The 12,670-nt window shown below is 56.1% G+C and overlaps 1 protein-coding gene across 1 annotated transcript in view; it reads right to left on the bottom strand.

Annotated features, from left to right (window-relative positions):
* The window catches only part of LOC123942574 (RAP1 GTPase activating protein), a 49,311-nt gene extending 36,908 nt beyond the window's left edge, over nucleotides 1-12,403 (bottom strand). The window contains 2 exon segments of the mRNA XM_046006588.1: nucleotides 10,346-10,381; nucleotides 12,327-12,403. Of these exon segments, the coding sequence (XP_045862544.1) occupies nucleotides 10,346-10,381; nucleotides 12,327-12,370 (80 nt within the window). The 5' untranslated portion in view covers nucleotides 12,371-12,403.
* Nucleotides 12,404-12,670: the final 267 nt, after the last annotated feature.

Raw genomic sequence — 12,670 nt, 5'->3', positions numbered from 1 at the left:
AATAAATAAAAAAATAAATAAATCTTTAAAAAAAAAGTAAAGAAAAAAGAAAATCAGCACTGACTATGAGTCAGCTCTGGGAGTAGCGGACTCCTACCCGTCTCAGTCATCCTGAAGTAGATACTCTCCACTCTTTATCCTAAGGAGGAGAAGCTGACACAGAAGGAAGGTTAAGGACAATGTCCAAAGTCCCCTGGTCAGGAGTCACAGAGCTGGGCTGTACCCCCAGTTCTGACTGACTCTGAAGCCCACGCTCTTCCCCCTATATTACGCATTAGGCAGTCTTCTCTGAGGTCAGGAAGGGAGAAGACTGGAGAAAAGCAGCCCAGGCAGCTGGGCCCAGGGCCACGCCCCGGGCCCTCAGCTGTCATGTCCTGGGAGCCAGGCCAGCTGGGGTTAGCCTACTGGGGTTAGGGGGGACAGGGCTGTCTGCCTTCTTTGCAAATGTAAATGCAGAGTCCGAGCTCCAGGCTTCAGCTCTGTGCCCTGAGCTGCCCCGGGCTGGCGGGCTGGCAGGTGTTCAGTCCCACCACTGACCTTACCCCACAGAGGCTGCAGGGTCCCTGGGCAGGTGGGCACGCACTGGGGCCCTAAATAGCTTTCCATGTTGATCGACCTGTATCTGGAAGAATTTGTCATTGGAGGTTGCCTGCCACATTTTCCACAAGAGCCTGGAGAGGCGACACACATATCCACATGTGCCTGAGTCTGAACGGGCCACTGAACACATCTAGAGGTTAGGTGGACCTGCGTTCAGATTCCCACAATGTCAAGCTCTAGCTGTGTGGCCTGGTTTCCCCAGCTGCAAAATGGTGTTGATGATTGTTCCCAGCAGGGTTGCTGGGAGCATTCAATGAGAGGATGCCAGCCGCCGTGCTCCCCAAGCTGGAAGCCACCTGCCACGTGCAGGGGACAGTGACGCTCCTGTCGAGAGTGCAGGGGGCAGGCGCACGGCCATGCAGATGTGGACTGGACAAAGGTCAGTCCCGGCTGAGTCAGAGCGCCCTGCCACTTGCACTTGGCAAGCCAGTGGGGCAAATGTCTGACGCTTTTGCTAGAAGCCAGCTCAGAGTTTTCTGCGGCTCTGTCTGGTGGTGCGATAGGTTGTGTGTCTCCGTGGGGGAGGATGTCAAGGCAGGCCTGGCAGGAACGTGAAATGTGGGTGGGAGAGAAAGCGTTCGTGTCTGGGCTGTGTGGGGGTTTGCATCTCTCGCGTCATCCGCCTGCCTCAAAGCGCCCCCCCCAGCTCCTCACGGCCTGCAAGCCTCACGCAGCCCACGAGGCCTCTGCGCACACACCACACCCCCTACCTGTTACACACGCCCCGTCTTCCCTCATCTCACCGCAGGTGGTACCCTCTTCTCCAGGCTTTCTGGAACCCCTGTCTCACACTAGCTCAAGCCGCCCCTCCCCTGACCCGCTTCTCCAGAACCCTGTCCTGGAGGGTTCTGCAGAAGCGTGCAACCCTCATGGACTGACCAGTTTGCCTTGCACGTGTCCCGCTGTGACCTCCATCACTGCCAATCTCTCCTTCTAGAAATGGAGCTTCCTTGGGTGAGGCCCAGATCTGTTTGGGGGCCTAGCACACAGTCGATGTTCAGTGAGGCTCTGTGCCAGGAGGGACCCTGTATGGATATAACTCTATGCTCATGACAAAGCTGTCTGGACAGGAGTCAAGTCCATGACCGTAAGTATGGAAACCGTGTGTGTGTGTGTGTGTGTGCACGCGTGTGTGCATACGAGGGGGGTCATCTCAAAGAGCCTCTGGCCCCATGGGTGGGCCAGATCTGGCCAAGACACTCGTGGCCAGTGCCCAGACTCAGGCTGGCTGGGATGAGGAAATAAGCGTAAGTTCCCTTGCTTCCCTGCCCCAAACTCCTCCGCAAATTGCCCAGGATCTCTGTGCCAGACCCCAGAATACTTCTTGGCAAGAGAGCAGCCAGGTGGGCCCAGGCCTTCACCACTGCCAGCTCAGAGGACATTCTGCCCACTCAAGGCCCAACTCAAGCCTGGTCTTGCCAGCCTGCCCACAATGCCCACCCCCTCCCCCTGACCTGCCTCGTGGGCAGCAGTTCTTGATCTGAGAGACAGTAGGCCTCCAACGCCCCTGGCTGCTCAGCTGCCTTCCACCTGCTGCCAGGAGAGGATCTGGAATGTTCCAGATTTGGGGTGGGGCAGGGAGTCTTGCTTCTGCCTCAAACCCTTTACACTCACTCACTCTGCCTTCTTTCTGGACTCCCTTTCCCATAGCCAGCCCTTCCCACTCAGGCCTCGAGAGGCCCTCCCTCATACTGTTAGCCAAGGAGGACCCCCTTCCCACTTAGCCTGTCACTCATTACCCATTACCCATCTGAAATGACCCAGTTTGTCTGTTAGCTCATTTTGCATCTGTCTTCTGCACTGGAAGGTAACCTGCACAAGGCCGGACACCATGGCCATTAGACTTGCTGCTGTGTCCCCAGTTCTTAGACACTACCTGGCACACGGTAGGGGCTCAGAAAATATTTGTTGAATGAACAAATACCTAATGGAAGCCACGAAAGAATCCCGGGAAGTGAAGATTGTCCCTATTTATAGATGTGGGAACTGAGGTTCAGAGAGGTTAAGTCTCTAGCCCAAGATCACACAGCGAAACAGACCCAGTCAAGATTAGCGACTATCTGACTCTGCTAGAAACCCAGCACATCGGAATGTTTTTGTAGCCAATCTTCCCATCTTATAGGCAGGAAAACAAGCCTCAGAGAGGGAGGGTTATGTTTTTCCAGGTCACCTGGGCCCAGAAGCTGGTGCAGTTTGAGGTACTGGCTAGCCCTTCCAAAGTACCTTGTCATTGCTCTCCCCGTCGCTCACGTGGGGACTATGGACACCCCACTGAACAAAGGAAGAAACCACAGATCAGCGAGTGCAGCCACTGCACAAGGCCACCCAGCCGGGACTGTGCAGGCCTGTCTGGCTGCATCAGCCAGCCTTCTCAGGGCTGAAAGCCGGAGAGCGTGCTTGCCTGTATGCAGCTCTCCCCTCCTGGCAGCTGGTGAGCTTCCAGACGCCAGAGTTCACACTGTTTCCTCCCTCTGCAGGACCCCGCACATAAGGACGACATGGCAATAACCACAGTCGCTGCCATCGCTCCGGGCCAGCGGAAGCTTTCCACCTTGGCACACATGATCTCATTTTGTCCCCACAGTAATCTCCGAAAGAGGTGCTTTTGTTTTCTTCATTTTACAGGTGAAAAAAATGAGCCCCAGAGAAGCAAACTTACACCGTACACAGCACAGCGTAGAGCAGTTCCAGGAGCAGGAAGGAGGGCAGGGGACCCTGGCAGGCCTCTGCCCTGTGGTGGCCTGGGGGTTCAGACCCTCTGGAGCGCTCACAGGAAGTCACCGTGGGGTTTGCAAGGATATAACCTGATGGCTACCCCTCCCACCTTCAGCTGCCAGGTCCACTTCTGTCCTGTGTCCGGCACAGGCCATCACATACTTTTCTCCCTCCACAGTGCTGCTGGGCCACTTCCTCCAGGAAGCCTCTCCTGATTCCTAGGTGTGGGGGAGGAGTCCTTCTCAGACTCCCTGTATCTTCCCAATCGACACTTATCACCCGCAGTAGAACCACCTCCTTCCTCACTTCCTGTTTGTCTCATCTCCAGTGTCACATCCCCAGTGTCTGGCTGGCCCTCAGAGGGCATCCCCATGCTAAATATTTGCTGAATTAATTGGCTGAATGAATGAATGACTGCCTTGGGGGGAGACCCTGAACTGAGGAAAGTCTTTAGGGGATTTGGGAATATTAGAAAAGTCCCCTTTACAACCACTGCTTCTCAACCAAACCCCCTCAATAGTGCCTCAAATTTAGTATTAGAATCTTACTGAGTCTCTCTCTGGTGTAATGAGGCTTTTCTCTTAAAATGCAAACACTTGGTAAAAGGGAAAACATCCACTGAGGACACACATGGAACTTATTTCATTCTAAGACTCCTGTGGGGTAAGCAATACAGTTCTCACTGTTATGGACAATCTGAGATTCAGAGAGGTGGACTGGCGTCTGCCAGGTGGCACAGCAAGTAAGAAAAACTGAAGTTGGAATCTGAAGCCAGGGCTGCCAAAAGAACGGAACCCAAATCATCCCATGCACCACCTACACAGGGACCTGAGTCTGAGCATTGCTGGGGTGTAGAGGCGAGCAGGGCCCTCCAGACGGAGAACCTTAGAGCTGCAAGTACCAATGGACCTCTTCTGTCTCCTCACTGTGCATAAGGTAGGCAAGGGGAAAGTAGCCAGAGATGGGGACTCACTGCCCAAGATCCCACGGGAAAACAGCAGCAGTCCTTGGACCAAAACCCTTCTGGAAGGGATCGTCTGTTGTCTCCTAAGCTGGAGGGGCTCTTCCTTGGAAGAGGGGGGGGTCTCTCTTGTCTGGGCTCTCTCCCAGGAGCTCCCTCCCTCCCCAGAAGGAAATGGCCTTCCTTAGAAGGGGCCATCGCCTGGCCCCAAAGGAAGATAAAGGGCTTTAAGGTTTGCAAGAGCTAAGCTGAACAGAGGATGAAAATGACAAAGGACTGGAACAAGTCGCTGTTGAGTCCAGAAACAACAGACTCGGGGAGATAGGATCTCTGTCCTTATCTCATTAAACGGCCACCGTGGGCGATCGGAGGCCCCCGAGGCTACATCTAGGCTCAGGCAACTGGTTGTAAGTATGGAAGAATTTTTGATATCCAAATATGGAATGGACTACTTCGAGGAGAGTGGGCCTCCTGTCACTAGGAGTGAGCAAGGAAGAGCTAGTCAAGGAGCTGCTTGGAGGTCATGATGATCTTAAGGAGGGATGGTGGGCTTCAGGAGGTCTTGAAAATAAAAGTGAATTTTTCTCAGGAGACCCCCAAAGCCTCATTCCGATACTCAAAGTGGTCATGAACCAAAGCAAGGACTTCTTGCTAGGTGGGAGGTTATAGGAGGGTATCTCAAAATTCTCTTTCATTTCCAAAGATTCCAGAAGGCCCAGATTCTCTGATTCTAAGATTTTACAAAGCCGGGAGTCTGAGACTCAATCGTTCTGCCTGTCAGTCACTGACATTATATCCAAACTCCCAGCAGGTCCTGCTTGATCTCCCTCCTCCTTGCTCTCCCAACCCACCCCTGACCTCATTTTCCCTCATCCCTCCAGGCTTACTGGCTTCCTCCCTGTTTCCAAGACACTCCAAGCTTGTTCCTGCCTCAGGGCCTTTGTGCCTGCTGTTGCCTCTGTCAAGAATGCCTCCTTCCTCTGGCTAACTCCTCCCACATCCAGCTCCTCTTACTCTTCAGGTTTGGGTTCAAATGCTACCCCCTCAGGAAGGCCCTCCACGACTCCCTGGACCATCCTTCAGCCGTGGAGCCCAGGGTGATAGCAAACCGGAGCCCGGCTGCTTAGGTGCAAATCTCAGTCTTGCCAAGAGACCTTCAACACGCTACTTGACCTCCCTGCTGCTTCAGTTTCCTCAGCCCTAAATGGGGGTAATAACAGTAGCGCCCTCGTGGGGCGGTTGTGAAGATTAAATCCATCAATCCATGAAAAGTGTTTGGAACATAGCCCGGCACGCAGTAAGGTTTAGCTAAGGATGAGCTCTTGGTAGCATGAACCCTTGCTTTAAAATTCAGCACATCTGGGGACACCTAGCTGGCTCAGTCGGTGAACATGCGACTCTTGATCTCAGGGCTATGGGTTCGAGCTGCAAGTTGGTTGTAGAGGTTGCTAAATATAAAATCCTTAGGGGCACTTGGGTGACTCAGTCATTAAGCATCTGTCTTCGCCTCAGGTCATGATCCCAGGGACCTGGGATCCAACCCCACATCAGGCTCCCTGCTCAGAGGGAAGCAGCTTCTCCCTCTCCCTCTGCCTCTGCTTGTGTTCCCTCTCTTGCGGTCTCTCTGTCAAATAAATAAACTAAAATCTTAAAAAAAAGTATATATATGTATATATATATATATATATTCCTTAAAATTCAGCACAATCATCACGGTTCATTTCTTACCTATTTATAGACTGTCTCCTCTAGTCCCCCTTTTATGGACAAGGAAATTGAGGCTCCAAGAGGTGAATTTCTGGCCGCACCAAGCTCTCTGAAGACCAGGACTGGGCCTGTCTCATTTCCTGCTGTCCCTAGAAATGTGCCTGGCATACAGAAGTCACTTGCTAGTTTTTTTGTGGCTGAATGAATAAATGACCACAACTTCATAGCTCTGAGGTTCTGTGCAGCCAGGAGCCTGGGCCCGGAAAACCCTGTTGCAGCCTGCCCCTGCCCTCCCTGGTCCCAAGTGACCCCCAGCACAGTCAAGGTCCCAGCCTCACTCAGAAGTGGCTGCTGGGCTGGGCAGGCTAACGAGAGGGTCATCAGCATCCACGCCTCTGTCCCCAGTGGGACTCCCTTACCCAAGGTGGGCCAGGGGGATGAGGCAGGAGATGCCTTGGCATGCCTTGGGGGAATCCCTGCCCAGAGGTATGGTGGCAGGTGTGGGCTCAGGAAGCAGCTGCTGGCTCCCCGTGTGCTCTGCCAGCTGCCTGCCGGGGGCCTGCCCACCAGATGCATAATAGATGAGGAGGCCCAGCGGGCTGTGCCTGCCTGGCATTTCAGAGCCACTAATGAGGCCGGCCTCATGCTTCCTGCAGCAGCACACAGGCCCCCCAGGCTTCCAGCTCAGTGCTTACAGAGAGGAGCCACCTGAGGACAGGGACCACCCACCCCGACCTCACACTCAGCACACACAGCATCCAAGAGAGCAAGGCCTGTAGCTACGGGGCCAGGCTGACCGCACTGCCGGTCTGGGTTCATCCCTCGCTGTGTGCCTCTGGGCTGGCTCCAGCCCCTCCCGGAGCTTCAGGTTCCTCATCTCTAAAATGGGGAAATGATGGGAATCGTCTCTCACGGTCTCTGCTGCGTAAAGCTGGCACAAGGAGGGAATGAAATAATTAAGCTGAAGTGCTTGGCCCAGGGTCCGAGACCCAGGAAAAGCGTCATATGTGGGAGCAACCGGTACCATCGTTGCCAACGGGAGATCTCTGGGCGACCAGATGGCCTTTCCCGGGGGGGGGACACATGGGGCTGAGCAGTGACCCCTGCTCTGGGGGTGCTCAGGGTCATTGCATTCTCCTCTCCTCCCTCACCTCGTAATCAAAACTTCCCTCATTTCTTTGGCTTCCTCATCTGGCCAAGGCCCCTTCCTGGGCAGGAGAAAATGCTGGATTCAAACCCAGCCCTCGCCAGTTCTCAGTCTTGGTTTTGGCCTCCAAAGTGGGGAAACTAAGGCCAATCTGCAAGACTGTCATCATAACCGAGACCACCTGAGACAGTGTGACATGCTGTTGGCAGGTAATCCTTGCTGAGTCCTGCCCCGCCCCCACCCCACTCCTAGCCTTAAGGTCCTCTTCCAGAACCCCTCCCTTGCACAACTCTACTTAGCCTTCTCCCAACCCTGACACCTCTCCGCCTCCTTCCTCGCCCCACCATCTGAATTCACCTTCAATGTCCAATCCCTATTAGGTCTGCAGAAACACAGTTACCCCCCTCTCCCACTGGTTCCTAACCTTCACACTGGGCCTCATCCTTTCTTCACACCTGTTCTGAGCTTCTCCATGGCAGATAACCTGCTGGCGAGGGGCAGGGGGTAGGGGAATCCAGCCATGATCACATCTGGCCTATATCAGACCTCGCTGCTCCCTGAGCTAAGCCCCAACTTCTTCATCCTTTTTTTTTTTTAAAGATTTTATTTATTTATTTGACAGACCGTGATCACAAGTAGGCAGAGAGGCAGGCAGAGAGAGAGGAGGAAGCAGGCTCTCCGAGGAGCAGAGAGCCCGATGCGGGGCTCGATCCCGGGACCCCGGGATCATGACCTGAGCCGAAGGCAGAGGCTTAAACCACTGAGCCACCCAGGTGCCCCTTCTTCATCCTTTTTTTAAAGGGGGTGGAGGAAGCCACATCTCTTCCAGGAAGCTCTCACAGCCTACTTGACAAAGTTTCAAGTGTTCCACTCTGAACACATTTAATTCAACGCCACTGACATCTATTAAGCATTTCCTGGGTTTGGGCAGCTGTGTAAGACTGTGTGGAGGACAGAGACATGAGAAGAAGAGAGCCCAGCTTTTTGGTGACTCATGCTAGAAAATAGGCCTAAGTCAAAAATAACTCAAGGAACCCCTGCTTTCAAGGACCTCAGAGCCTGCCTTGTACCACAGCGTTAGACCGACACATTCAACTCACTGAGAGATCCAATTCCACACTTAACTGAGGGGAAGTGACCTGCCCAAAGTCACACCATTAACATGCAGCAGAGGCAGATTCAAGTCCACACCTGTCAGACTCTGAAGGCCACGCTCTTTCTGTTACTCCAGAAATGAGCGTGAATGTGCGCTCTACAGGCATGATAAGCAGAGGGAGGTACTCTAAGGAGAGAAAGACAGAACGTGGGGATCGGGAAAGAAAACACTCAACACACAGTGATAAAGGTGGGCTGGAGGGCTTGAGGTGTGGTGAGGGCTTGTGGGAATGGGGGGAGAGGACATGTCAAGGGGATGGGAAAATGTGAGCAAAGGTACGGAGCTGGTGCTCTCAGGGGCTATGTTCCCACTGATCAGAAATGCAGGTCACAAGAGAAGTGAGTCCTAGACTAGCCAGAAAGTCATAATTCATCATCAAAATGACCCCTATTTACAGAGCAGTAACTATATGCCAGGCACAGGCTGGAAGCTAAGCAATCTGCTTAGAAGGGAGGGCCTTAGAGGTTAGCACCTTGGACAGCATCTCCAGGGAGGAGGGTGTGTGGGGCAAGGCACTTTGAGGACTGGCCAAATCCTCGTGATTCCAAAATCCTATTTCAGAAGTTTGTGGCCCAGAGAGGGGAAGAGGTTTGCCCAAAGTCACACAGCTAGTCAGTTACCATCAGTCCTGGGCCCTCATCTCTGATGCTTTGTTCAGGGCTCCCTAGAGGAGTTCTGGGTCACCTCTCCATCTTCAAGACCTCTCTCAAGGGCTCAGACCCACCGTGTGGTCTGGAGGCCCTGGGACAGAATGCATGAGACTCTAGGATCTGCAGAGTCTGGAAGATTAAGATTCAAATCCCAGCTCTGTCCCCGAATAGCTGTGTGACCTTGGACAAGTCACTTCCTCCACTCTGTGCATCACTGTTCTCATCTGTAGTTAGAGATAACAGTCCCTAACTCAAGGATACGGTAAAGACTATGTGGCATGATACAGTTCCTGAACCTAACAGTACTTGGGTACACAGCAGGTCCTTGACAAGTGGCTGTTGCTAAAACACTATTAATGAAGTCCTTGAAGAAAAGGATGGCGTCTTCCTCACTTTATCTCTATCTCCCCTCACCCTGTCCCTGCCCTGGGCTTAGCATATGATCCTGCACTACTGGAATCTCAAATCGACTGGGCACAGCAGCGGGAGATAAAGCCCAGAGAGGGGGAGTGACTGGTCCTAGGTTGCACAGAGAACATCAAAGGAAGATAAAAGGGCAGGTCCTGGATCTCAGCCTGGGCACCTGGGTGCCTCCCTCCCCAGGTGTGGCTTCCTGGGGCACTCAGCAGCAGGTGGGGCAATGGTGCCAGACAGGAGTGGTCTAGTAGCTGTGGGGGGGGGGCACACTGCAGGGCCTGTGGACCCTAGGAAGCCCCCAGCAGGGGCAGGAAGCGCTGAGCTCTCCTGCTGGAGTTGAAGTGGTAACAGGAGCAGCCAGCTGGGCCCATGTGCTTTTGGGGCTGGGGAAGCTGGGAGGCACCCGCCTGCTGGGCTTCCGGGGTGCTGTGGATCCCGAGGCGAGGCCGCACCTCCACCCACTGCTCTCGCTGTTGGGGGAAGCTGCAGACACAGCTGCCCCCTCTTCCTCCAAAGAGAGGGCAGCCTCAGACTGGGGCAACAGGCTGCAGGAGGGGGTTGTGAAGGCTAGGTATGGGACGGAACTAGAGGATTTGGGGTCAAGGGCACCCTCAGCCCCCCAGGGGCCATGAGGAGGGAAGAGAGGGAAGAAAGCACTTTCAGTGAGGGCCTACAGTATGTCAGGCCTTATTTTTGTTTTTTTTTTTAGGCGTTTTGTTTGTTTGTTTTACAATTTTACACTCTGTTAAAGGGGCATTTTAATCCCCATTTCACAGAGGAGAACACGGAGGGTCAGAGAGGTTAGTGAATCACTAAGGTCACACAGGTGCTAAGCAGAACTAAAATTTAACCTGCCCCCTGCATCACCTGGAGAGGGTGGCCGCAGGGTTGGTGGGGTCTGGTCTGTCATTGTAGGGTGGGGGACTGGTTTGGGAGTGTCCCCAAGGTTCCGCCAAGCAGCCCAGCCCCTCCTGAGAGCTCCCAGTACTCACCACACACTTCGGCGAGGGGTGAAGGACTTGTCCACTCTGAAACACAGCAAGAGGGGCAGCAAATGAGGGGGCAGCCCCTTCTCACCCAGCCCCGCCTAGCACATCAGGCCAACCCCAATTCACCCAGCACCCTGCCCGCGGGGCCTGGAGGAGATATTGTTTCTTGGGTGCCGATGCACAGTCACAATCCCCCACAGGCTGCAGAGACCTGGTTAGGTCTCTGCAGTGTCCGGTTGGGGACATGGGAAGGCGTGGAGTGGAAGAGTAAAAGGGAAAAAGGCTGGATTGGGGGCACAGGGGTAGGGGAGCAGGGGCCCAGGACCAGACTAGGGGCTGGTGGCCAAGATGGGGGGTTTGGGAATAGGTGGAGTGGGACAGGATTGGAATTCCAGGCAGGATTGAAGGATGTGGGTGTTTATGGTTTATGGGGGGCAGGAAGAACCATCCCCCCACTTTCCTGGCAGCCTGCCTCCATCCCAGAGCTAGAGCTCACTCGTATCCACCCAGGTGACCATGAGGGGTCTCCTCTCCCACCTCACCCCAGCACCCACACACACACACACACACACACACACACACACTCCCTGCCCGGCCTCATTGCACGGCCAGAGGAAGAACGTAAGCCCCGGCACTCAGGGGCTACCCCCAGACTTTGTTTTCCCCAAATCCCTCCAAGTCCGACGTCACAGAGAGGGTGTGGATATTGCCCTCTGAGGGCACCTTGAGGTCAGGGAGGGTTGGGGAGGGTTCCACCCTCCTGCCCAGCTGGGGGCCAAGAGACTGGGCAGCTGTTGGGACAACAAACAACTCTTGCCTCCTGCCCAGAGGCCAGAGGAGAAAGGGGAAGGGGGCCCAAACCAGACTCTGCCAGAGGGGGAGGCAGGGCGGGGGTCTTCCTAGGGGTCAGCTCATGTGGACTCTGCGAACAAGGAAAGGGAGACCTGAGAGGTCAGGGCTTGTCTCAGCTCCCACCACGGACCCCAGCCACACTTCCTGAGCTGCCTCTCTGTGTCAGTGACCAGGAGTCCTGGGACTTCCCCAGCCTCCTCTCATCGCCTGGAGGCTAGCAGGGCCCCTGTCTCCCACCCCTCTCCCCAGCCCCTCTGCCAGGGTCCCTGGTGAGGCTGGGCATTTAGTGAAGGCTGCCACCTCAGACACCACCCCCACAGCTCCCAGAGCACCTGCCCTGCCCCAGCAGCATTACACATGAGCGCTCCAACCGCTCAGCTCCCCAAGGCGGGTCCTGTGTGTCTCCCCTACCACAAGGAGGCAGGGCCCGGTGGAAGGTCATCCAACTACCTGGCTGGCCAGGGAAGGGGCTCCGGCCCCAGTCTCTGCACGTTGTCTTCCTTCCAATTTGCCAAATCTCTGCCTAAGGCAAAAATCCCCCCCAGCCCTACTCTGCTCTCCTTGGAGGTGGACACTTGGGGTCAGGAGGAATGGTGACCCCAAGACGGACCAGCCACCACTCTGCCTCCAGGGCCCTAAGTCTCCAAGCCCGGGTAGCCAGCAGCCTCGGGAGGAGGAGGTTTCTGAGAGCCAGGTGGCCCCAGAAAGGGGGCAGCTCAGGTGCCCCGGACTTGGGGGGCGGGCAGGGAAACGTAAGCCTGGGCCTGCTGATGGCTTCTAGGCTCTCTCCTTCCAAAGCCTCACTGAAGGCGCCCGGCAACTTCAGAGGCCAAGTAGAGGCTCCTGCAGGGCCGCGCCCCGACCCGGGGGCGCGCACCCACCGGCTCCGCACCCCAGCCCTGTGCAGAGGCGCCGTCACGCACGGAACAGCCCACCAAGCCCTCGCGCGCCCACGGGTGTCCGCGGGCAGCCGGCCGGGACCCACAGACACGCACGCGCACACGCGGACTCAACCCCGAAGCGCTCCCCTCACACGCAAACCCAGACTCGCAAGTGCGGCGCCCCCAGCTCCCGGCCCGCCCACCCCGGGGGCCTCCGCGCGCACACGGGCGCCCCCGCCCGGCGCACCTACCCGCCGTAGGCCCCGAAGGTGAAGCTGCGCTTCCGGCCGCTCATGGTGCCGCCGCCGCCCGGCCGCCCGGCCGCCCGCGCCGCGCCGGGGCCGCCTTCCCCGCGCCCGGGTCACCTTGGCAACTCGGGCCGCCCCGCCCCGGCCACAAGCCCCGGGATTGTCCGCGCCCCCGCGGGCCGCGGGCCAGCTGCCGGGGGCCGCCGCGCGCAGAAAGGGCCGCTTGTTCGCGCCGCCCGCGGGCCGGGGGCGGGGGCTTCGCGGGACTTTCCGAGCGGGGACCTGGGAGAGGGGCGGGGGGGATGTGGGGCGCACTGGGCCTCCGTGGGGAAGGGGGGCGCTGGCCA

The sequence above is a fragment of the Meles meles genome, chromosome 1 (genome assembly GCF_922984935.1).
Source record: "Meles meles chromosome 1, mMelMel3.1 paternal haplotype, whole genome shotgun sequence".
Classification (NCBI taxonomy): domain Eukaryota; kingdom Metazoa; phylum Chordata; class Mammalia; order Carnivora; family Mustelidae; genus Meles; species Meles meles.
Note: the sequence above shows the minus strand (reverse complement) of the source record. Positions and strands in the feature narration are given on the sequence as shown.